Consider the following 27,379-nt stretch of genomic DNA (forward strand, 5'->3'; position numbering starts at 1 on the left):
GTTACATATGATCCTCATGGTAACTGCAAATCAAAAACCTATAATAGATATACAAAAGTCAAGAGACAGAAATCCAAGTATAACACTAAAGGAGGCCATCAAACCACAAGGGGAGAGAGCAAGAGAAGAAAGGAGCAGAGAACTATAAAAACAACCAAAAAACAAATTAATAAGATGGCAATAAATACATACCCTGCAATAATTACTTTAAATGCAAATGGACTAAATGCTTCAGTCAAAAGACAGAGGGTAACTGAATGGATTAAAATAACAAGACCCATCCATATGCTGACTATAAGAGATGCACTTCAGAACTAAAGATACATGCAGACTGAAAATGAAGGGATAAAAAACATATACATACACGCAAGTTAAAAAAAAAAAGCTACAGCAGCAATCCTTCTATCAGACAAAATAGACTTTAAAACAAAGACTGTTGCAAGAGAGAAAGAAGGGCACTATATAAAGGGAAAATACATCAAGAAGATGTAACATTTTATCTATGCACCCAACATGGGAGCACCAAAATACATAAAGCAATTATTAACATATAAAAAGGGAGAAACTGATGGGATTACAGTATTAGCAGGGAACTTTAATACCCCATTTATATCACTGGACAGACATTCCGAACAGAAAATCAACAAGGAAATAGTGGCTTTCAATGACACATTAGACCAGATGGACCTAACAGATACATACAGAACATTCCATCCAAAAACAGCAGAATGCACATTCTTTCCAAGTGCACATGGAACATTCTCCAGGCGAGATCACTTGTTAGGCCCCAAAACGAGTCCCAATAAATTTGATAAGACTGAAATCATATCATGCATCTTTTCTGACCACAAGAATATGAAACTAGAAATCGGTTACAAGAAAACTGGAAAAAAGCACAAACAGATGGAGGCTAAACAATATGGTACTAAGCAATGAATGCGTAAACCAAGAAATCAAAGAAGAAATAAAATACATGGAAACACAACTGTCCAAAATATTTAGGATGCAGCAAAAGCAGTTCTAAGAGGGAAATTTTATAGTAATACAGACATACCTCAAGAAACGTAAAAACTCAAGCAAACAACTCAACCTTACACCTAAAGGAACTAGAAAAACAAGAACAAACAAAACCTAATACTGGTAGAAGGAAGGAAAAAATAAAGATCAGCGAACAAGCAAATGAAATAGAGACTTAAAAAAAAAAAAACCACAAAAAAAACAAAACCAAAACAATAGAAAAGATCAAGGAAACCAGGAGCTGGTTCTTTGAAAAGTTCAACAAAACTGATAAATCTTTAGGCCAGACTCACCAAGAAAAAAATAAGAGAGAAGACCAAAAATAAAATCAGAAATGAAAAAGGAGAAACTGACACCACAAAAATACAAAGGATTATAAGAGTTTATGAAAAAATTATATGCCAAGAAATTGGACAACATAGAAGAAATGGACAAATTCCTAGAAACATGTAACCTTTCAAGACTGAATCAGAAGGAAATAGGAAATTTGAACAGACCAATTACCAGCAGTGAAATTGAATCACTAGTCAAAGAATTCCCAACAAACAAAAGTCCAGGACCAGATGACCTCACAGTGAATTCTACCCAGGATTTAAAGAGTTAATACCTATTCTTCTCAAACTATTCCAAAAAATAGAAGAGGAAGTAAAACTTCCAAATTCATTCTATGAGGCCAGCATTAGCCGGATACCAAGACCAAATAAAGACATTACAAAAAAAGAAAATTATAGGCCAATTTCCATGATTAACATAGATGAAAAATCTTCAACAAAATATTAGCAAACTAAATTCAGTAATACATTAAAAAAATCATTTACCACAATCAAGTGGGATTTGTTCCAGAGATACAGTGGTGGTTCAATATTCACAAGTCAATCAGTGTGGTACATCAAATCAATAAGATAAAGGATAAAACCTGTATGATCATCTCAACGGATGCAGAAAAAGCATCTGACAAAGTACAACATTCACTCATGATAAAAACTCCCAACAAAGTAGATTTAAAGGGAATATACCTCAACATTATAAAGGCCATATGTAAAAAACCCATAGCTAAAATTATACCCAACGGTGAAAAACTGAAAACTTTTCCTCTAAGAACAGGAACAAAACAAGGATGCCTATTCTCACCACCTTTACTCAACACAGTATGGGAAGTCCTACCCAGCAATCAGACAAGAAGAAGAAATAAAAGGCATCCACACTGGTAAGGAAAAAGTTAAACTTTCACTATCTGCAGATGAAATGATCCCATATATAGAACACTCTAAAGACTCTACCAAAAGACTACTAGAACCAGGGTCAAGCCCTACATCAGGCTCCCTGCTCAGCCAGGAGCCTGCTTCTCCCTCTCCCTCTGCTGCTCCCCTGCTTGTGCTCTCCCACTCTCTGTCAAATAAATAAAATCTTTTAAAAAACCCACAAGAGACAGATATGGCTAGAATCAGAATCTTACACTTGTGAGAATGGTTAGAATAAAAAAGATAAGAAATAACAAGTACCGGCGACGATGTAGAGAAAAAGGAACACTTGTGGACTGTTGGTGGGAATGCAAACTGGTGGAGCCCCTGTGGAAAAACAGTACGGAGGTTCCTCAAGACATTAAAAATAGAACTACCATATGATCCGGTAATTCCATTACTGGGTATCTACCCAAAGAAAATGAAAACACTAATTCAAAAAAATATGCACCCCTATTACTACAGCATTATTAACGATAGCCAAGAGAGGAAAGCAACCCAAGCGTCCACTGATAAAGATGTTGTGTATACACACACACACACACACACACACACACACACACACACGAATATTACTCAGCCATAAAAAAACAAGATCTTGCCATGTGCAACAACATGGATGGACCACAGGGTATAATATTAAATAAAATAAGTCAGACAAAGGCAAATGCCATACAATTTCACTCATTTATAGAATTTAAAAAACAAAACTAACAAAGAAAAAGAGAAACAAAAAACAGACTCAAATACAGAGAATAGAGAGAGGGAAGTTGGGGGCATGGGTGCAACAGAGAAAGGGGGTTAAGAGTACACTTGTCTTATGAGCACCAAGTAATACATGGAACTATTGAATCACTACATTGTACACCTGAAACTAATATAACACTGTAGGTTAACTCCTCTGGAGTCAAAATTTAAAAAAGAATACATTTATCATGATGGGTACTAATGTATAAAATTGCTAAACTGTTATATTCAACATCTAAAACTAATATAACACTGTATGTTAATTATACTTCAATAAATAAAACGCACCCTTCATTTCTTTCCCAGCACTCCACAATTTCCTGTACTCTGCCCTTTCTCCTTTTTCAATCACCCGTATCTTCTAAAATGGTATAAAATTTCATGTTTATCACGTGGTTTGTCTCACTCCACTAGATTGTAAACTCAGTGAGGGTAGTGATCTTTTTTATATTTCATTCACTGCTATACGCAAGTGTCTCAAATGGAACCTGATGCAACATTGGTACTCAAATACCTATGGAATTAATTGCGTGGATGGAGACATGGAGCTTCATTGGTATGACCAAAGGGAACAACTACACAAGGAAAATGTGTCCAACCGGCAAGCAGAGTCCTCTTAGAAGTAGGGGCTGTGGGCCTGGCTACATAATTAGCAAGTGCCACTTCATTTCACTGTAGGGGATGCTGAATATGCCCATTAACACTCCTGATACAGGGCAAGGTTTATGGAACAAAGGGACAATCCAGGCATCCTGACTACTGCTCAACTTTTCTACTATCATTGAGATGGCAGAGGAGTATCAATTTCTGTCCCCATCTTTTGGACTGTGGAAGCATAATAATGTTCATGTTTCTGAGTACCTCCCACTACCATGCTGGTGGGGCTGGAAAATGCACTCATTATATTTCCCTATCTTCCTAAATCACAACTAGAGCTGTTTTAATTTTAATAATGGTTTCACCTTAAAAAAAAAAAACCCTACTATGTACCAATCCCAGAGATAAGTGCTTTTGTCTGGAACAATGCCAAGAAACAAAGGGCTAAAGAAGTCAGGTCAATTTCCTGTCATTGATATAAATTCAACACAATAGGTTTCTTTGTGAATGTCTAATGTTGGCCCTTTTACTGCCTTGAAAATGGTCTCAATGATAGTCTCCAAAATTGACTAACCTAAGTAAAATCACAGCTATATAGGATTTAAAAAAAAAACAAAACCTTCTTTAATCCCTACCATATAAATAATGCTTACATTAATATCATCTATACTTCTGGCTCTCGACCACCTAATAGATTTATTCTAGTATGACAATAAAAACTGTTGTTAAGGGAAATGAGGAAAGAGCATAGGAATTATTACTCTTAGCATTTAATAGTGTTAGAGTCTTGATGCTTGTTTGCATTTGCTTGGAATAAGTATCTCAGGGAAAATTAAGTTCTAAGCTGAGGCAACCATTTGAAATCCCAGAAAGGGCTCCCGGGAATAGTTTGGCTTTTTTGTGACAATAGATTCTCTGATGAAGTACACCATTCCCTAATGAGAAAGACCTGGCACTGCTTCATGTGAAAAAAATTTTGACCAAGGCAAGGAATGGGATGATCAGTCTGAGAATGAGTGTTTTAATAAAAGAAAGATGAAACTGGCTGTGCTTTGGCAGGACATACCCCCAAACATCCTGAGAGCCATTGTCCTGGCCCACAGATGATGCCCACACACTGCAACTGTGTAGGTTCCCACTGACATCTGACAATGCTGGCTTGGGGACAAAGACCTGATCCAAAAGCAGTCATGGTGGATTCTGCTTCACTAGAGTCACATGTAAAACAAACCAACTTCCCTGCCTCCTCCCCCTACCAAAAAAAAAAACAAAAAACCCTACCAGGGGAACAGATCTGAGGCTCAGCAGTGCTACTCACTCTGTACAGTTCTCGGGAAATGTATAAACAGGGACATGGAGATAGCAATTGTAGGAAGGAAAAGGCAAATCTTTAAAAAAGAGTGATGCAGTCAAGTGTGATAAATGTGAAATAAAGAAGATGCAAAAAGTGGACCCTGGATGATCCAGGTCACAGGACTGTTAAACATTCTAACTCTGGAACAATGAACAGGTCAGCTAGTTTAGGCAGGGATCACGCTTGCTTGTAACCACATTTTATAAAAGGATACCAATGCAGTAAGATTTTTACTATAGTGATAATACTGAAGTTTCCATATTCATTCATAAAAATGAGTTTACATTACCCGCAGAAATGCTTGATGTGTTCTGCAGTTAGCTCCTCTGCTTGACACTTTTATGCTGCCTGTGATCACATCCGATGTTCCATTAGAAGAAAAGTAAAATCTCGATGGAGAGTCTATCTTCCGGTTCACATCCAGACTCATGTTATAAAACAAAACTGCAAAATGCAGAGAGAATTGCAATTAATATAAATAATTCCCTAAAAGCATTATTATTTTTAAGTGAAAAGAGTCAAAATTATATCCCAACACTAGAAGTATCTTAAATTATCGTCATTCAAAGGCTTTTAAAAACTAGCCTAAAATATGGAAGAGGAAACAATTTAAAAATACTGATTGCTAAAATTGTTATAAAAAATTTACAAACTTTTCTCTAGGTTTCTACTTTTTTTTTTAAGATTATTTATTTATTTATTTGACACAGAAAGACAGACAGGCACAGCGAGAGAGGGAACACAAGCAGGGGGAGTGGGAGAGGGAGAAGCAGGCTTCCCACGGAGGAGGGAGCCTGACGCGGGACTCGATCCCAAGATCCCGGGATCATGACCCGAGCTGAAGGCAGACGCCTAACCGACTGAACCAGCCAGGCGCCCTCTAGGTTTCTACTTTTAACTGTTAACATCTTCATTTACTTAATCTTCCTACATATAAATGTTTCAAAACTACAATACTAAAACTGTGACTCCTAATAAAAGTTTGAGCAACATTTCAGATTTCTCTGGAGTCCTTTATGTCCTTCGAATATCCAACTAAGGAAGCATAGACAGAACACCGCACTCAAATGCCACTTGCGATAATTCTAGCTTGTGTGGTTACATAACTAATTTTGTGTATGGTTAGGTTCATTTCTTTCTGTTTGTTTCTGATTTGAGAGGTTGCTATTTGTTATTTTTTTTAAATGTAATGCGAACATTACAAACCTTTATCAACGGTTTACTCAAAGATGTCTCCTTTTCCAGCCCTGGACCCTGATTAATCTCCTCTGTGTTCTCATTGGTTTCCAGTTTGACCTTCCAGTGTTGATTTGTGCAAAATAGTGACATTCTCTCAATATTCTGTCAGTCTGGTAAGATTTACTTCAAATCTGACATAGTAAATAATCATCTGCTAATGATTATCCTCAACCAGCAAAGATCTAAGTAAAATTAACAAGCAACCAAAAAAATTCCAAGCCAGATATCACCAAGAAAGAGCCATTTTTTAAATCTAAAAGGGTTCTTTGCAAAACAAGCTGCATCTAATAGTTTGCTGGGATATCAATCATTATATAGGAGCAATAATTCATAAATGATATTTTAAAGGATTTATTTAATTCCTGAAGTGTTCGTTCACATTTGAGGAGTAACTTACTCTTCTGGAAGGATTTTATCTACTAATTTCAAGGCAACAGAAGTATAAAACCTGTCTTACTCCTACAAACTTCAAATAATCTTTTAACCTTACTTTTATGTAGAAAATAAATAAGAAAGTCCAAGTCAATTGGCTTCGAAATTAGAATAGCTGAGATTCAGTGCCTCAGAGGCGGCGCTGCAACTGAAACAACGATCTACAATTCATCCCTGAGTTCACACAAAAAGTAAATAAAAAAAAGGTGAATAAAAACCCATTCGCAGTAAGTGGCAAAACATCCTGGTTTTATAAACATGCTTACCATGTGAATTATTTCTCCCAAGGACTCATTTTATGCAACTGTAAAGCTTGTATTTGTAACAATGCTGTGATTATTTATGAGTTTCATATATTTGTTTTCAACGATTTTTAAAAATGTCTGGTCACAATGGAATTGGTAGTCGGACAAGCACTGATTTTGCATAAAGAGAAAGAGTCGTATCTGCTTAACGTGTATTGTTCAGATAATCCATCAATATGACTGTGTTACTGTGTTACCGGGGCCATGCTCTGACATTGCCAGTTCTCCGATCTGTAACCTTAGATTAAGGTTTTGCCCACTGTCCTACCACTGTGGCTCTAGCCAGGATTTCTGCAGTACACTATTAAAAATGACCCCGATCTAAAGTAGATCTACTAGGCTCCTTCTGTACTTCTCATTACAGGCTAATTCAGACTGAGACCTCTGAAACTATGTACCCATAGTTCGGTTCAGCGTACTTGCTGCCCCTCATGATGTGCAGATGATGAGAGACTGCAGGGTCACGAACACAGTCAACTCTTAACAGATCTTGCGTGGCTCCTGAACTTTATATATTATTAACGTCCAAATAAAAAAACCTGGGTATGCTTCTCCCCTGCCATTGGCTAGTTTCATCAGTCATTCTAATATTAGCTTAAGTATAACATAAACAGGAACATAACCTGCTAGAAAAAATGTAATATACACAAAGTCACATGTATGTGATTTGACATTAACCACAATTTTGCATGAGCCAGATCAACGCTACTTTCTCCAGAGCAGATAACTGAGAGCTGCCCATGTAAAGGGAAAGGGACGTGGCTCTCAGGAGCTGACAGTCACAGAAAATCTTTAAGAGATATGTGTTATTTATGGAAATTGGAATCAGCGTCTAGATTTGAGATAAGCTTCTTCAGTTACTCAAAGGATAAAATATAAAGAAAAGAATCTTCTCCCTCTCAGGACTTCCTACTTAAGCCAGCTTCAGCTATAAAAGGAGCCCAGTCAAATGGAGGAGAAGCTGTGGGAATGTTCTTTCTATTCTAAAGAGATCTTACCTATGAAGCTCAGTTTAGCTCACCCTAATATAGCAAGTGATACTCCTGCTTTTCTTCTTGTCATAACTTCTAGACAATGATAGCCTCCTACGGTGCCCCTCTCATTGGTAAGAACAACACAAGAACCCAAGAGATGAGGCAGAAAGGTGTACTGGCCTCTAAGGTGAGACACACTGAGGGCTCAGAAGAGGACCACGAGATGAATGAGTGGGGTGCACACTCAGGCAGGGTAAGTTCTGTAAGGGCACCCTTACCAATATAACCTGGAACCTCTTTGCCCTTGTATGAGAAACAGAGTGTTAGATCCATGCACACAGAAGGCAATCCATTTTCAACACAGTCAAAATTTGTTCTATTTACTGACTCAGGATGGTTTAAGGAAGCTTCGACAATCACTACAGGTCTTGTCCTAAAAAGGAAATAAAATTAGCAATATTAACTGCAGAATTATTTTTTCCTTAAGAAAAAAACTGCATTTGTTTTGTCAGTTGCCATCATCCAAGTAACTTCATGAAATTGCTTTATTAACACTATGTGCATAATCACTCAATTACATTTCTGTGCATGAATCAAGAGAAATTTTCTTTTAAATGCCTAAAAATATTGACTTTGCTTGATGGTTTGTTTAACTATAATATCCACGTAAGGTGAAAAGAGTATCCTAAAGTTCAATAAAATTTCAGAAAAATAAAAAAAAGGCATTATGAGGTCACCACCATCGCTGATTTTAAAAATTGCCTCCTATCATTTACTATTAAGCCCAATTGTCATTAAGCAGTAAAATGCATCAACCTTACCTTAACAACACAGCAGAATCAGACCGAAAAGCACCAACTGCCACATCTGGAGGATGAAAAACAACAGATTAATGAACATCATTAGTCAAAGAGAATTATTTTTCAGCCATAAATACTTAACTATATTTCACCTTTTGACTCTATCAAAATACCATTTACAGAAAATTAATTAGAAAAGATATACTTACATCTGAGGATTCATTCCACCTTTGTCTGAGTCTATTCATCTATGATAACATCCATCCCTTTACTATAAACAAACTTTATGATAGAAATAGGATATAAAGATAAGCTTACTAAAAAAATGACTCAATTTTTAAACTACAAACATTCACTTAGGAATCTCCTCTCAAAGTACAAAAAAATGTCTTTCTTTTCAGCATCTTATGTTTGATTTATTTTCATGGGTGCTTTTCATTTTTTCAAGAACAAAGAATAAAATGTCAAGTAACTAACACTGTAAAGCTGAGGAATTATTTGATCGTTTCTGACCCATCCTTGAATTCAAAAGAGCTTTAAAAATGAAGGAAATAAATTACCAGTAGATTAGAACTTTTCCATACCAGTTTTATGTACTTTGCAATAAAGCAACATCCACAATAGAGCTCAATTTATGAAATATGATTTTATACTCACCTACATAACCATTATTATCTGCATCAATTTGTCCAGATATCGACTGTCCAAACATACTTAATGATTTGCTGATTTGAAGTCCTTCAATTCTCTGAAAAATAGGTAAGTTCAGTAGGAAGCAGTTTTTGAACATCTGATATCTCAGAGAAGCAATGATTTAGTTAAATAATGAGCCTTACAACACCCAGGCACGTTTTCTAACAAAATGCATTCAAGTCAAATACATGCATCTAAGAGAAACAAAAGTTTCCAGTTTCAATTGGACAGGTGGCATCTACTTTGTGACTAGAAGAAAAAAACCACTTTGTGACTAGGAAAAAAAAAATCACAAAGAGAAAATTATGTAGTACAGATCTTCTTAACCAGCCTTGACTCCCTCTCCCCAGTCTCCTTTCAGGCTCTGTATTTATTTCCCGGATGAACATGAAAAACCAAACAAGTAATTTGGAAAAGGAGACATGCATAATCACTTAGTGGAGCCTACTCCTCAGGCTTATGATGAAAGCCACCCTATTGAGCCAGACTGTTTCCTAGCATGTGACAACTGAAGTCAAGACATGTGTTTCCTATTCCATAGGTCTAATTTCACAACCAGATGCTGATTTACATGTATCAGCCTGCTATCCATGCTAAGAAAATCAATAATTTTTACTAGACAAGTATAGATTTCTCATGTTAAATATGGAGAGCCATTTGCCCATTTTGCTCCACCAAAAATAACAGTATTAGCTAATATTTCCATAAAAGTGTCTTTAGAAAAACTTCTCTGCATGTGTATGCAGTGTTTTCTATGTACCGAAATACCCTGATTTGTCAAAAAACAAGTCAGAGTAAGATCAGGGAACTTTATTAAAAGCTTCCATCTTGAAGCTGCGCCCTGAAAGGAACAGAGTATCATGTATTCGCTCTCCCAGTGTGACCTCCCTGAAATATGGGGCTTTAGGCACAAGGCGAGACACAGTTAATCAAAGCCACATGGGCTTATTCAAAACAGTATGGAAACCATCTCAGAACATAAATTTGCGGAACACAAAGAAAATCTTCAGTAGGTTAAAGACAAACAAGAATGAATGGAACACTACATCAAAACAAACAAACGAACGAGAATGGATGTGAACCAAGACTCTTACTTATGGAAAAAAATGATTTCAAAGAGTTATTAATGACCTTCAAAATGAGACCACCTACTCTTAAGAAAAGGGTGAAATAGAAGATATTAAATACTTGAAAGAGCAAATTAAGAAAAATAAGTCCACACTAACACTGGAAGTTTCAGGAATCGTTTATTATCAATGCTTCCTTCAGAAACAGTAGTATTCTACCTGTGAGAACACTGATGATATCCCATCTGCTCGGCCATTGTAAATATAAATAGCACCTCGCAAGTCATCTTCTTGTGGCGCTCCAATCGCGACATCTATTCCAGAATTTCAATGGCAAAAAAAAATAAATTCTTAGTATAAAGAATGCAACTCTGAAAACTAACTTTCATACTTAATTCATATCACATAAAATTCCTTATCAAAAAAACCCAAATACTTTACTCACTAGACAGAAAAAAGTATCACAAAATAAGTATTATCATAATGTACAGGACTGTGCAGAATCATCTGTGCATCGAAGCAGCAGGGTGAACAGGTCTGAGACGCACTCTAACACAATGATCAAGGACGTGGGCTCTCCAGCCAAACCACCAAAGCCTGACCCCCAGGCAGGCCCGTTTCTTAACTTCATTGTGTCTCAGGTCCCTCACCTATAGCATGGGATCATAAGAGAAGAACTCACCCTCAGCACTGGATGTAGCTCATGTAAAGTGTTTAGAGCAGACCCCAGCGCATAAATTATCATCTGTGAATATTATAACCCTAAGATTCTTTATTTTGAGCTCTGCGTTTTACTTTATTTGTAAAATGACTTCTAAATTCCTGTTCCAGTGAAAGCAATTAAGGTATTTGTTAAGGATATCTGTATTTATACATGTACATACATGCAAACTGGATTTTGGAAAGTGAATTTGTTCTATAAAGTAATGAGGGCATCACTTTTATGACTTGGGATTCACGTCAGATTATGAAGCCAGGAGAAAAAAATAATCAACTGACATAAGCAAGAGAAAACAAACTATGAATGACATGGTTGCTTAAGGGCCATAAATATAAAACGCACAGGAGAAAAATAATATTCTATAGTTGCAAGAGCATTTCATTAGTGTTACAAGGTATTATGTCTATTTGGGTATATTCATGTGTTTATTTACATGTAATGTTTTCTTGTTACTTCAACAGAAACCTAAAATACAGAAAGTTTGCTTTCATGATAGTCAATACTTACTAGTTTATCAGATTTAAATCTTTAACAACTACAGTAGTAATTTCTGACTGCTATTTCAATGAGAATAAAAACCTTCTTGAAATATAATTCTATGCCAAATGCAGTACAATTAAAAAAAATTTTTTTTCTAAGTAGCCTCCATGCCCAATTTGGGGCTCGAACTCACCGCCCTGAGATCAAGAGTCACATGCTCTACCAACTGAACCTCTAGGTTCCTCTTTCAAGTTTTTATTTTTAAGTAATCTCTACACCCAACGTGGGTTTCGAACCCACAACCCCGAGATCAAGAGTCACATGTTCAACCGACTAAGCCAGCCAGGTGCTCCAAATGCTGTACAATTTCTAATATCAAGAAGTAAGTGATAGACATACCTTATATTTATAGTTTAGACATAGTAAGGCTGCTCTCTTGACCTGTGCAAAGTATTTTAAATACTTTTATACACTTATATACTTTTAAATACTCATATACAACTATACCCATTCAGTGATTTATTCAGTGGACAACTACTGAACAACTACTATATTCTGGGCATTTTCCAGGCGCTGGTCATACAGGGCAGTACCACGAAAAGGAACTTGAGTCTTGTGGGGAAGAAGGGAGGTAAAACCAGAATAAAAATACTACATACGAGACGGTGGGGGAAATGATGGAAGGCTTCGCACAGAAGAGGAAGCCCCAAGCTGAGACTCCATATTGACAGGTGACAGCCAGGAGAAGCACTGGGCGAAGGCACTTTAGACAGAGGAAACAGGCTGTGTAATGGCAGGTGATAAAGGGGCAACATTGCACACGTGAACAATGGCGGTGAGTTTGAAATACAGGGAGCCATATATGCACAGCCTAAATACTCACAGGAACATAAGGGAAAGGAGCAGGAAGGGAGAGAGAGGGAGGGGAGAGGAAGAGGGAGGTAAGGAAAGGAGTGTGGGGAGAAGTGTCCTGTGGCCACTGAAGACAAGACCAGTTACAGATGCCATTCTTCAAGGCCAGCTTAGACTTCAGCCAGTATGGCTGCATCCTGAGTAACTAGGATGTGAAGATCCTAAGTCTGAGCTACGAAGGTGTTGATACATGGAAATTCTTGCAGTAACAGTTACTAGCCGCAGTGATGTAAGGCACATATTGTGAAACGATACAAATGGGCCTTTTCAAATGAAATATAAAAAGGCCCAGATCAAAGTCATTCCAAGCAGAAGACATGTGGATTGCATTCAGTCTTTTCCTAGCTTATATATAGATCCAAACTCTTATTTGCTAGGATTATATTTGGATCTGTTATAGAAAATACTAAAATTTTAGCAATCATTATAGTTAGAAGGAAAACACACATTATTTATTTTTTTTACGTCTGTGCAAGTCCATTTGGGACACAACATGCAGAACAAACACGGACATATTTGACAATGTTTCCTACTTTCCATCTGAACATTTTATTTCACTGTTAGTGTAAACTATAATTATCACTGGTATAATCACAATAATTTTAACATCAGCTAACACATAATGCTTATTACAATACGGGGAACCACTCTAGGGGCTTCACACGTACTAACTCATGTAACTCTAAAAACAACTACATCGAGTAAGTACTTTTTGATCTCAACTCTGATGAGGGAACTGAGGTATAGAGTGTAACTTGCTGAAGGTCCTAGAGCTTGGACGTGAAGCAGCTGGGATACAAACACTGCAGTCTGGCTCCAGAGCCCATGCTCCCTCATTACGATGCTCTGTGGAATCATTAACTCTACAGGTTCTACCCAGCGTTTTCCTCTCCTAAAAACTTCTCCTGTTCTGTGTCAAAGAACTGTTCAATTCATGATTTGATAATCTATCAATATTTATTTCAGGGGCACATAAAGTAATAATTAAACAGCTTATAATTTACAATTACAGAACTTTCTTATGGCTCGGCTCAAAAAATATTCAAACATATAGTCTAACAGTCACATAAAAATGCTCAAGGTGAAAAAAACCTCAACCAAAAATAAGTGGTTTTTGCCAAATCTCTTTCACGGACGAAACCTGAATGCTGCCTGCCAGGCGTGTTCGTCATGTAGGCCTGTTTGTGTACCTCTTCCCTAACTTCCTCGTCCTCTTGATGCAATTTTTATGCTGGACTGTTGCCAAGCTGATTATCTCCTTAGCAAATGGCTTGCCTTGCTTTTCTAAGTGCACAGGAAATTCATATTTTTTCTTTTTTGAATACAAAAAAGGGAAAGGATATGATGAATGCAAAAATAACTTAGGTCTGCTATGGAAAACACCACAAAAGTGTGCATAGCGAGAGGACATTGACTCTGATTTGCATCTCTGCCTGGAGGTGGAGGGAAAAAGAACAGGTGAGACTTTCATCCCCTTTCTAAACCACCTCATACATCCTGCCATGAACACAAAGTAACTTCATCCATTTACTCCCAAAAAATTAAGTAAAAGTTGGGGTAAAGAAATAGGGGAATACATAAAGAAAAATAAAACACAGGTGCCTTGCTTTCTCACTCAGGCAGATATGGAGGAAAGGGCCTCAGGGAAAAAGTACTGAGCCTGCTTCCAAATCCTCAGGGTCTTGTTCATATCCAAAACGTACAAAATGCTTACTCATTGGCAAAACAAAAATGCTATTCAGCCATAAAGAAGAAATTATCCTGCCATGTGTGACAACATGTATATTTTAGATGGCATTTTGCTCAGTAAGTCAGAGAAAGGCTTACACTGTATGACCTCACTTAGATGTGGAATCTAAAAAAAAAAAAAAAAAAAAATCTAAATTCAGAAATAGAAAATAGAACTAGAAAAACTCTAGAAATGGTGATATTTGTACACCAAATTACACTCTGACATTTAATAGGGTTCATATATTCAATATGTGATGTATATCCTATATATATTCAAAAGAGATATTCAATAACCCGCTAACTTTCTTCTCGAAGACAAACATTTTATACATTGCAAGTAGAATGAAGTCTTTATGCATCAGAAATTAAACAAGTGAGAACTTAAGAGTACTCCCTCGCTTATTTTTAGTATCCAAGTAAATTTCAACCTAACATCACCATATACCAATTGCCAATGACCATATCAAGAGGAAAGACAATTCTGAGCCCTGAAAGCATCAAATACTTACTTGCTGAACTCTAGAAATTACACAGACTCCTCTCAAATCCATTCATCATTTTATGCACAATTTTACCAGACTTAGTTACCCCTCAGTTTTAGATTGAAAAAAAGTCAATGTTAAGAGGGAAGGCGGGTAGACACAGGTACTTCAACAGCAGGGCTGATACCCCGGCAACAGGCTCAGTAATGACATCTATTCCATTCTGGAGAGGTTTCCACATCAGTTGGTAAATAGCCACTATTGCTGGGTCTGCCAGTTGCCCCCTTATCACCGCTTAGGACTCTCTCCCACATTTCCCCAAATCCTTCCACAGTACAGCAGCTGAACAATGAATGCCTAGCACAACAGGAGTCTTCTGGAACCGTGCTCCAGCTCTGCAGCCAGCCTCTGTTGCGTCTTGTCAGTATCCTTACCGTACTTATCATCAAATAGTACAGTCTAGGAAGTCTGATCAATTAAGAATCAATAACTGACAAGTGAGGAGAAGTCAGACGTTAACACTAAAAAGAAAATACACTTAGCATAACATTCTGGCTCCATTTTGTAGAGAAAGGCAACTGACCTAAAATTCCACTCACATGCTCTTCCGTGTACCATTTTCAAAGCAGAAATCAAGTACTGAATTAAATACTTTGAATTACCTTCAAAGCCATCATTATCAATGTCACCAAGATTAACTATAGATTCCCCAAATCTTGCAGCATATTTGTCACTTCCAATGAGCTCTGTTTCCATTTCATTCATTACTGCTCCCTAGACAGAAAAGGGGAGAAAAGGTCATCATAACACTCCCTGACAACTTTACACATGATTTACCATCGTAATTGGATACGGATTTTTTTCTAATGCTTCAAACAAGTTGGATAAACTAGAGACTGGGCTTTAGTACCCACATCTCAGTTCAATTCAATAAATATTTATCAAGTATGTCAACACATATAATAGTATGATTAGAGCTCGGGGGACATAAAAATTGTCAGACTCATGATCCCTAGCTTTGAAAACCCAATAAATCATTTTGATAATTCATTCTAACGAATATCTATTGAGTCCCTACTAAAGGCAATGTACTATGTGAAGAGTAAACAAGCAAAAAGGACAAGGCCGTGTGCGTAAGACACCCCCCCCTTCCCAAAGAAGCCTCGCTACAGGGAAGGCTCAGGCCAAGCATGTAGTGACTCAGAAGTACCAACTGCTTTGTACTGTCAAGAAGCAAGGACAGAGTATCTAATTGTGAAAGCAAGGTGAGATCTCATTAAAGCTGATATTCAAGGTGGCTGTTGAAGGGTGGACGTAATTTTGATACAGAGTATTATCAGCAGAACAAATTCTGAAGAATTCGGCTGTTACAAACAGTATGTATAATGAAGAGGACCGAAACCCAAACCAAACCAAACCAAACCAGACTGAAATGTTATGGTGTGGTATTTTCAACACTGAGGGAAATTCACTCTCAATTTAAGGACTAGGAAGCCACTGAAGGTTTCTGAGTTGAGGAGTTGGTACAACCAAAGCTGGCCTTTGGAGCCTTAGCAATGAAACATGGATAGGTCAACTGCTGTCTCTTAAATTGGAAGAGGAGTTATTATGATAAGACATTCAATAATGTTGCAATAATGAATCATCATAACAACTACCACCAGACCTCTTCCCAAACTCTGATCATGTCACTCTTATGTAGTAAGAAAAAAAACATCTACACACTACTCGTCATAGAGGATCCTTTCCTCTTCTTAAACAAGTCTATTCAACATTCCCTAATCACACACAAGTTCTTCTGCTTGTGATTGTGAAACACCCTTCACCTTTTATTTTCCAACTAAAAAACTCCTAAACTTGTTCAAATACTTCCTCTGTGAATCCTCCTAGACCAAAGTGATTTGCTTCTTCTGCTTTGTACATGCTGCTAATGTGCTATTTACCATGTTGTATTCAATTCTTTACTCTCATGTTCATGTCTTTTCTGGACCTGAGGTCTTACGGGTCAGGACTAAGATTATTCTCAGCTATTTTCATAGTTTTTGTTCCATTTCAGATACTGTTTATTTTTTTTTAATGAATCATCTCTACAGACAGAATCACCGGCACCAGGAACAGTAAATGATTTTATCAAGAAATAAGGGATAAGAGAGCTTGCGAGGCTCCAAAGGAAATGCCTAATTTAAGGAGAAGGGAGAAAGGGCTCCCAGGAAGATGAGAAGGTGCAGACCAATGGCACTGGAGTTCCCAGGAAGAGGGTTTCAAGAAGTGGTGATCACTCTTCAAGTATTCTCCAGTCAGAGAATGGTGGCCAAGAGTTCTTTGGGGACCTCTCAGAGTTATTTTAATAGAAGTAGGTGGAAGCAAGATTCATTGAAGTATCATTCTCTCTTGAGTTCATTCAAAAAACAATTATTGAGCACCCATTTCTCCAGTACTCTTTCAAACCCAAAAGAAACAGCAGTAAACAAGACAGAGGATTCCTCTCCACACGGTGTCTATACTCCAGTAGAAGAATAGACAATATCAAACCAGATGAATAAATATAGAATATAATGCTAGGTGGTGGTTAGTGCCATTTTAGAGAGTTAACAAATACGAAGTTAGAAGGGAACAAAGAATCACCTATGTCAGAGGTGTTAAAAGCTGAAATCAATTATGCAATTACCTCATATTCAACAGTGGTGCCTCAGGGTAGGCATGAGGGAAGAACAAGAGGGCAGCCTAATGGGTAGGGCTCTTTCCTTGCCCTTTAAACAAAAGAGATACACTTTTATCTGTCTTTCCTATTAGGACTGCTTAGGATTTCAGCGAGAAAAAAAGATCATATATCGCTTTATTTTAGGTGGATGTGATAATTTTTGAAGTGTTTCCATAAAGTTTAGTTATAAGGAGAAGGAAAAGTATGCAGAATGAGGATGTAGCTAGTATAAGAAGACCATTTATGGATAGGGAAATGCGAAAGGTCTTTACAAAAAAAAAAAAGAAAAAGAAAAAAGTAAAGCCTAATATTGCTATTAAGGACATGTGAATGATCACTTTGTGGACGGTATTGCTTTACTACTAAATTTAAGTTTAAATACAGTCTATGGAAATCCCCCTTCATAAATAACTTTGCTGCTATATCTGGAACTTTGAAAATCTCTTAGCTTTGTAAGACAGTATTTTCTCTTTTGAATCATACAGTGTTTAGTCTGATGCTTAATATAGGAACTTATTAAATGCTCTAAAACCATTAAGATTACAAATACGTTCTTGAAACAGATTTTACTTTGTTGAATCCTGACTAAACATGCTGTGCCTTAAGAAATGACCCAATTGTCTCACAAATCCCTTCTTGCTCTTAAATCAAAGGAACAGACCAAGAAGACCCCATTAAGGCCCTATCAATTCTTTGTTTTGATTTAATGCCAAGAAGATAGACTGGCAAGATAAGGTCAGCAGAACTCTTTAAATTGAATTGTGAAGTGGTCAGTTTCTACTCCACAACATCCCGCATAATCTAAAACTCAACCGTAAGTGGTAATTACCTATTTCTACAACTACTATATCCACTTTGGAATAAACTATGCCCATTTTATATTCTTTTCAGGAATATCATCTACAAATATTGTGCAAACTAACATCTTATGGTTTCCTACTGTTTCCAAATCAATAAAAGCATCTCGTACTTTATCTTCTCCTTCTGGTAATATTTCTAATTAAAGACATTCACGACAGAAACAATAATAAATCCACATTTTGAGGGATATAGAAAAATCATTCTTTCAAATTAGATTTGGATCATAATAAAACTAAAAGAAACTCCAAACACTTGAAGGACAAGGTGTGAGTAGGAAAAAACCAGAACAATTGATCTCCTGCTTCTGGAATATCAACAGCTTCCCATCCCCCAGCATGTTCCGCTTTTAGAGCATTAGTACAATACCAGAGTTTTTACTTTCATCAGTAAAATTAGCCTAAGGATCTAGATACAAAACTCTGGAATACGAACAGCTTCAGTTTCTATCTTAATCCCATCAACAGCCTCTACTTGGTGAGCAATTGGACTTACCCAGCCAGAGTTGATGTACACGAACACTCTGCCTTCCTCCCTGATGATGCTCTGCATGGGAGCTCCCACGAGTAGGTCTGAGAAGCCATCTGCGTTGAGGTCCACAGCACACACAGAAGCTCCAAAGTAAGAACCAAGCTGCCCAAAAACAAAACCAGATCCAGTCACCAAGGGAAAAAAAAAAAAAAAAAAAAAAAAGCCCTCAGGGATACCAAAGATGGAGACATTACCTTTTTTCCTTTCACTTCATGTAAGATATTTAGTTCTTTTGCATCGATGCTGAATATGTATGCCTGCAATTGGGAAAGGAATTAGAAAAACTCAGACTGCTAGCACATTAAAAAAAAAAAATCTTGGGGCGCCTGGGTGGCTCAGTCGGTTAAGCGTCTGCCTTCGGCTCAGGTCATGATCCCAGGGTCCTGGGATCGAGCCCCACATCGGGCTCCCTGCTCGGCGGAGAGCCTGCTTCTCCCTCTCCCTCTGCCTGCCTCTCTGCCTACCTGTACTCTATCTCTCTGTCAAATAAATAAATAAAATCTTTAAAAAAAAAAAAAAATCTTCAGGGGATCAAAACATCAATTTTTGTAAAGTGTAACCGCTCACAAAGATTTTTGAAAATCCTTTTCAGAGTGATTCAAGAGGTTTAGGTGAAGCACATTCACATTAACAGGACTTCCTTGCCAAACTGTCTTCTCAGGAACGATGGTATTGATCCCCGAGGGCACGGCAAGTGTTGTTTGCCTCACTTTTCAAAGTAAGGCTCAGAAAAGTTTAGTAATGTCCACACAGTAATGTAACAAAAACCAGAACCAGAAATAACATCTTTCTGGTCTTACCCCAAAACATGCAGCTGTCTCAATATCCCATCGTCTGTAAACTCGCAAACCAGTAAATACATTCCCTGGACATCTTGAGATCATCTTATTTCAAGAACAATTTACTCACAAGAAAGAAAAGCCTCATTTGACTTATAGAATTTCTCCTTAAAGCTTTTCTAATAAAATTTTATCTAAAAGTCAATACAACTTTCACCACGAAATGCAGTTTACTGCTCATCATGTCTAGCCTTCACTTCTTACCATCTTTGGCAGTCCTTCCTTCACCTTTCATGCAATTTCCTCACAAATAAATGTAAAAATGTAATTCTTACTTTACCAATCTGTTCGTGTTGAGGGGCTCCTCCAACTACTTCAGTCGTATGTGGACTCCGAAAATGACCAGCTCCAACTGAGTATCCTTCAAACAAAGTGGAGAAAAGTAGGAGAATCATCATTTACGATGGGTAAACTGTATCATCATAAATCCACTCATAGAAATAACTGAGACTGAACTCCAAATGACTAAACAGTTTTAAGATATTTAGCTTAGCAATATTCAAAACTGGCCATTTATTCTATGCTTTAAGCAATCATTAGTATGCGTTATGAAACTAGGCCCATAGATGGGATGCCTGGGTGGCTCAGTCAGTTAAGTATCTGCCTTCGGCTCAGGTCATGATCCCAGGGTCCTGGGATCGAGTCCCGCATCGGGCTCCTTGCTGAGCAAGGAGCCTGCTTCTCCCTCTGCCTGCCTGCCTCTCTCTCTCTGATAAATAAATAAAATCTTTAAAAAAAAAAAAAAAACAAACAAACCAGGCCCATGGCTTACATTTCCAAGTACTAGAAATTAAAGATAGCGCTTTTACATTTGGTTAGTCTCTATGTAGTACCAGGACATGCTAGCCTCTAGGATTACAACCAAAATATTTTAGGTATCTAAACTAGAACATTTTAAACTTTAAGTAAAAGAACTTCCTAAACTTCAACTTTTTTGCCATGAAATCTTCCTATTGTAATAAACCTGTATGATGACACAAAAGGTAAAATATTTTATTATATGACAAAAGGCATAATACTAAGTTATTTTTTAAGATTTATTTGGGAGAGGGAGAGAAAGCATGCACAGGAGCAAGGGGAGGGGCATAGAGAGAGGGAGAGAAATCCTCAAACAGACTCCCTGCTGAGTGCAGAGCCCAATGTGGGGCTTGATCCCGGGACCCTGAGCTCATGACCTGAGCCGAAACCAAGAGTTGGATGCTTAACCGACTGAGGCATCCCCTAATTACATTTCTTACAACACTTCAAGACATCCTTCAACCATAAACAAGTAAATGTTGAATTATAAATAAATTCCCTCTGAAAATGAATTCTTACTGTATGAATGGGAAAAATGCTTAATTATTTCTGGGTATAGGCTGCTTGCATTTGAAGCACACGGCTTAAACAAATCTGTATTTTCTAAGAAGCTAAAGGAAAAGCATCCCTTTTGCTGTAACAGAGGAATTGTACCAGGAAAATCTTGGGTTTCTGTAGAAATACAGACTATAAAGTGTCCTATTGCACAAGAGGAGGAGGAAATGGAGGGGGAGGAAGAGGAGGGAGAGGAGAAAGATAAGAATAAACTCTGGGAAATATTCTAAGAACTTACGAGGTGAAGGTCAATGAGCTGTTTTTAGACCCGTATGCTTCATAATGTTACCCATTGTCTAGAATGCTGTCGACAGCCCCACTGACTTTCACTTGGCCCTTTAAGAAACTATACTGACTCATACATGATTAAATGAATTCATGTGGAGTGCTTACAAAAAGTTCCTGGGATATGGTAAGCACTCAACAGATGCAACCCTTACAATAACAAGTTGACTACATAAAGATACGAGCTTACGAGAGTAAACTAAACTCAGAGTTCTAGTCTAACTATATATTAATGATTGTAATTACATATGTAAAATATTAAGTTTCATAGATTATATCCTTAAAGCGATAGTTTCTGAACTCTAACTGTTATTGGCCATTTTGATCTTTTGAAGAGACTGGTAATCATAAATAAGGGAAACTTGTATCTGTAAGACTGAGATGACTGGAGTTTGTCCATTTTTACAGTACCTAAGTAACTTCCAAATTTTACTTGATTATTTGTGTCTAAGAAAGCCTTGTATTTATTTGTAGTTATATTGTAGACAAAAAGAGAGCCAGTCCAGTAAGACGATCCTGGGGCTCCCATCACAATTAAATCCTGTAAGAAAAAAAAACAATTTATCATCAATTCAAAGTTTAATCCACCCAAAACCTCCTCCAGATATACATTTTAAGTAAATAATGATGAGAATACATTTTTATAATACATTTCTAAAATCTGAACATTTGATGAATTTAAAAACATAGAAGAAAAAACCCAGAGAAGCCTGTTAATGAATTTTCACCTATAATCACAATTTCAGAAAAGAAACTCACACTTAGCAGTGGACTTTAAATTGAAGCAAGAATCATAGAATACTAGACTAAGCTTTTAGGAGACAGGCAATGTGGTTTCTGTTAAAGTGAATCGTATCTGGGTAATTCATTAGTGCTTATTATGGAGAGAATCACATGTTGCCAAAGAGTAAAAAATGGACTTAATTTATTCCTATTTGCAAAGAGCCATTGACTAGTTTTCTTAACAATGTTAGCTTAGAAAAAAATAAATACAGTGGAATTTGGGGCATATTTGGTGATAAATCCAAATTTAGGAAAAGGAAACATAGGGAAATTTAAAATGAACAGATACATTTGTCTGGTGAAATATGGTAACTTTTAGCAATCAAAAAGTATTCAACATATATCTAAATTTCCTAAACAACCCTGAATTCTTAAAAAGGTCAGTTTAAATATAAAGATTTTTTTTAAACACGGTAGGTAATATTTATGGAAATCGTTAACCCAAGGCCTGACCATAGATTCAGAAAACATTCATAAATTCTTAATGGGTTTTGAAGGGAAACTGGGAGACTTGGGGGTTGGATACAACTATGGCCTTTGATTGTATATCCTTGAGTGTTAGAGAAAAAAAAGAGAGCTTGGGAATATGTTTAACTTAAGACAATATTAAATTCTTAAATCTCTCAATTCTCATAATTTAAATGAGAGATGTAGATTCATATGCTTCTTTTCTCCCTCAACTAGTGATTAATAGTAACATATTTGGATAGAAATTTTAAGCATCTAAATTAAAGCAAATAACAATAGCTACTTTTGATTCCTATTAAATGATAAGCACTGGGTGTTATATGCAACTAATGAATCACTGAACACCGCAAAATCTAATGATGTACTACATGTTGGCTAACTGAACATAATGAAACTTCTTGATGCAGGTAATGTTTAGTGTAGACTTTTAGTTGATCTTACATGGCACAGCCATCTTAAATATTAACTTTTCAAAAGTATATGTGGAATATTGAGTAGTAAAAATTAAGTTGTAATATACTCAAGTTTAAGAGACATATTATTCAGAGATTATACAATTTTTTTTACTGTAAAGCATAATACCACTGTCTCAATCTTAAAAATTAAAATCCTATATGTAAACATTTAAAGAGCTATTTTTTGAACTAGTACCTCTGTGTAAAAACTAGATATTCCAGCTTGACATGATGCAAAATTTTCTCCAAATTTTTTCACATAATCTAAAATGAAGTAGAAAAACAATTCAGGATTTCATTGAAAAATAGGCAAAATTTGCATAATTTTGTTAATCTTGCAAATCCTTACAAATACACCTTTTAAGGTTGATATTTTATACTATCTCATTTTTAAAACAGTCACTTTGATAAAATGTAATATCACCAATCTTTCATATTAATCCTCAAAGATATTCCTCCAAAATGGCAATAAAAATATTGACCTCTGCCTCTTTTTCATGGGAAGAACATGCAGCATATGCTCAAAAAAACTTGTCAAATGAGTATCTAAGACAGATGTAGGACTTGCAGCTTCCAGTCCAGGTTTGCATTTAAAACAGGCTTCCTAAATTGTGGCCAGCTGAAAGGAATAGTGAGTCCAGATCTGCATGGAGATGGAGGGTCTCCAATACAAAGCTCCCATGAATTGGATGCTTTTGGAACTTACTAGGAAGACAAAGCTCTGCTTCTCCTGAAGAACTGACCTAAGTAAACCTCTACTAAAATAAGAATCAGGACCACATCTTTGTTTTGGCTTTACTAACCAGAAAAGTTAAATAAATTGTTAAGTCATTTGTAATTATTAGTCCTGGCCATGATTTTTCCACTCCTTTTTAGATCTTCCCTTTTTCTTTTTTAAATAAATTTCCCCATAGTCTTAGGTGCTATAAGTTTATGCCATCTTGAATTTTTTTTTTTAGAATGTGGCTGGGTGTATCCAAACAACAAAAAAAATTCTATGAAAATGTTTTAAAGTGTAAACCATAAACCATTAAGAAAATGAGAATGATAAACATACAGAACACTAGACTGAGTTTTTATTTCAATTAAGAATTTAAAATTCACCTTTGTCTTCTTGACACTCAAAGGCAAATCAGAGATATATTAAATGAGCTTTTCTAAGACATCACATACCACAGAGGACCCCAATATGAATAGAATAACTGAATTTGCATACATGGTCAAATTTTGTCAGGTAATAGAAATGTTCTTTGGACACTGTGGTAATCATCTTGGTTAGAAAAACGTGGAAAATGGAATACATATATATTTAATTCTTAGTTTTCTAAAGACACATTTTTAGAATTTTAGTTCTGCTACAGATCTGTTTTTAATGCTCTGTTGACATTCACCCCTAATTTTGCTCACTTAATTGTTTATGGCCTAGCTCTGCATATACTACTGCTCCTAATGGCCTAGAATTTTCATGGGAAATCTTTTCAAACTTAAGATACCAACCCCTTATCAAGGAATGCATATGAATTTTAAAAACAAAAGAAAGACAGTGAGTGGGAAAGATTTGCTTACACTTATATTTGAATCTTTCTGAATATTCTTGGAAGCTAAAGATAAAGCAAAAAATCTAAACAGTTCTCATCTTGTCAGACTTTTCAATCTCAAATTTTCAATCATAATTTCATGATTTTAAGTGTCTGATATATGCTGGGCATTAGACTTACACAGAATTAAAGATATATTTAATACAGAAGTGGGTAATTATCAACTACATTCAAACGTAGCTGGACAAATTTCTATTCCCAAAAACACAAAGCACATTTTTTTGCAACTACTACTGCAATTGAGTAAAAAGGAAATACTCTGAGTAGTTAAAAAGAATACAGCTATTTTAAAGATCTCTCCCCCATCCTCTGTACATGCAAAATTGAAAATTGAAAAAAATAATTAAAGGCATTCACTTGTTTCTCTTGATCCAGTTAATATCAAAAGGATTCCTTACCTTGATAGCATGGAGCTATTCTTTTACTCAGTTCTGTTCGTAAATCAGAGGGCATTCCATAGCAAACACCCGTGGGGAGCTTATTTTCATTCTTTATATAAAATATATTTTTCCATCTATGCCCACAAGTCTAAATAAAACATAAAAGTAGACCAAATGATGTGAACATCACACCCAGAATATCTGAATCTGACATTATCACTGGACTAACCCCTAGTAACCTACCACGATGGAGCCATTTTCTCCCGGCTGTCTGGAAAGCGTGACCCCCAACCACTGATTGTCTCTTTCTTCCAGGCAAGTCTTTCCACAAGGTTCTCCATTAGGGCTACCTATAGCATTTGAAAATAATTTTATCATTAGTTATCTTGAAAGCATGTTATTCTAAGACAGCAGAGAAAATAAATATGTTTATCCCCAAGTTTTCTTCTTCAGCCATGTGCAAAATGCCCCTGACTCCTACTTCTCTGTCACCTCACACTCGGCGCACAGGATGGGATCACGGTGAGTTCTGCTGTGCAACAGGACGGTTCTCTCATCAGGTGGTTTGCATCTGTAGAAATGGCCTCTAGCAGGTAACCTCATCAGGAGATGGGTGACCAGCATGACTGGGGGGAAGTGAGTGGCGGGAGACCAGTTTAAACCAACACGGGCCATGTGGATGCAACTGCCGTGTGTCATCTGCGGCAAAGAATTTGCACCTTTGCTTTGATCATGTGTCTAGCATTACAGGCAACGTTACCAGGGCACTTTTTAAGACATTTCTTGCATTAAGACTTTAGGGAAAAGAAAAAGGAGAGCAATGTGGTCCTCAGTGCTTAAGTCACAGTTTATAGAAGCTGGAAGGTGATAACCGAGCACACATGGAAGGTCACTGTGTGTAATTAGTAATATTAATAATGCCTAGCATTTAAGACACACTGCCCTATGGTTTACATTTAGTTTATTGTGACTATTTTGAACAAAATAAAAAAGACCTGAAAAACCAGATTATTTGAGTAGTAAATAAAACACATCAAAAGGCACTTTGGCAAATGCATGAAGAGCCAGAAAGCCAAACATAAGTTTACTGCTGGGCAATAGAGCACTTCTAAACTGTACAGAGAAAAAGTGATCTTCCCAATGATAATTTCTTTCTTTTGTTAGAGCAACTTCCTTGCTTTCTAGCTGGGATCCCATTAATGTGATTTCAAATAAGTGATTTTGGGGGAGATTAAGATATAGTACCTTAAGAATACTTTTGCTGACTTTCTTCCCACCCTCTTCAATTGCCCTGTGACAGTTCCATTCCACCTGAGCTTAATTCCAAACGTAATTACAGTTGCATCAGCCTGGCTGGATAAGGATGTGGAACGTGGGTTTGTTTATTTAATTTTGAACACCAGTCACTGGTACCACGTTATCATACGTTTGTAGTGACCATTCTCTAAATCATTAGGCACCCTGTCTCCTAGAACCTTGACCTCTAGATAAAGCTGCCTGGGCAAACTCATAATTTATGCCTACATAAATAAGGCTAATATTTTGAAAGTTAAATTAGTTGCAGTAAATGTCCTGGAGACATTTAGTTTGTCCACAAGAAATTTTGTTTTAGGGAGAATAGAAAGATGTTTTGTGTATACCTTTGTTCTCCAAAATGATGTTCAGGACAAACAGTAAAACCCTTCAACACAGCTGAACTGAACAAAATTTCCTAGCAGCTTCCCAGAAGATTCTGATTCAGTGGGTCCAGGTGAGGCCCAGACTACCCCAGGTGAGTCTCAGGGTCTGGGACCTTGTTACAATAGAACCAGGATAAGGTTTTTGGCCAGGTTTCTTACAGAATAGGGACTACTTCCACCTATTAGTAGCAGCTGCCTGGAGCACTGGACTTGAGAACAAGTAAGGAGAGGTCTGAAAAAAGGAATGCTGGGGTTGATAAGCAACGTCAGCCTGGAATGGAAAGGGAGTTTGCTGCAGTCCAAAGACCACCTTGATAAGGTGGTCCAGGTAGAAACAGAAGGTTCTTTGTTAAAATTAACAAAGGGGGCACCTGGGTGGCTCAGTGGGTTAAGCATCTGCCTTCGGCTCAGGTCATGACTTCAGGGTCCTAGGATCAAGCCCCTCATCAGAGTCCCAGCTCAGCGGGGAGTCTGCCTCTCCCTCCCCTGCCGCTCCCTCTGCTTCTGCTCTCTCCCTCTCTCTCCCCCCTTCCCTCTGTCAAATAAATAATCTTAGAAAGAATTAAAGGGAAAAAGGAAAGGAAGGAGAGCAAAGGAGGGAGAAAGACAACTTTGAGTGTTGGGTGGGTGAGGTCTAACAGAATTGTTACTGTGGTT

At 36.9% G+C, this 27,379-nt stretch overlaps 1 protein-coding gene across 1 annotated transcript in view; it reads right to left on the minus strand.

Moving 5' to 3' along the window:
- ITGA4 (integrin subunit alpha 4) overlaps nt 1–27,379 on the minus strand; it is a 78,566-nt gene that overhangs the window by 36,168 nt on the left and 15,019 nt on the right. Inside the window, exons 3-15 of the mRNA XM_028122226.2 lie at nt 25,287–25,393; nt 25,062–25,191; nt 23,262–23,329; nt 21,771–21,900; nt 19,997–20,082; nt 19,077–19,139; nt 18,847–18,984; nt 15,455–15,566; nt 10,686–10,780; nt 9,364–9,454; nt 8,728–8,773; nt 8,185–8,339; nt 5,246–5,400 (exon numbers count right to left, since the gene is read on the minus strand). Coding sequence (XP_027978027.2) covers nt 5,246–5,400; nt 8,185–8,339; nt 8,728–8,773; nt 9,364–9,454; nt 10,686–10,780; nt 15,455–15,566; nt 18,847–18,984; nt 19,077–19,139; nt 19,997–20,082; nt 21,771–21,900; nt 23,262–23,329; nt 25,062–25,191; nt 25,287–25,393 — 1,376 coding nt within the window. The remainder of the gene's footprint in view (nt 1–5,245; nt 5,401–8,184; nt 8,340–8,727; nt 8,774–9,363; nt 9,455–10,685; nt 10,781–15,454; nt 15,567–18,846; nt 18,985–19,076; nt 19,140–19,996; nt 20,083–21,770; nt 21,901–23,261; nt 23,330–25,061; nt 25,192–25,286; nt 25,394–27,379) is intronic.

This window comes from Eumetopias jubatus, unplaced genomic scaffold (assembly GCF_037043125.1).
Source record: "Eumetopias jubatus isolate StellerSeaLion01/CBP00866 unplaced genomic scaffold, mEumJub1_p1.0 scaffold_3, whole genome shotgun sequence".
Classification (NCBI taxonomy): Eukaryota; Metazoa; Chordata; class Mammalia; order Carnivora; family Otariidae; genus Eumetopias; species Eumetopias jubatus.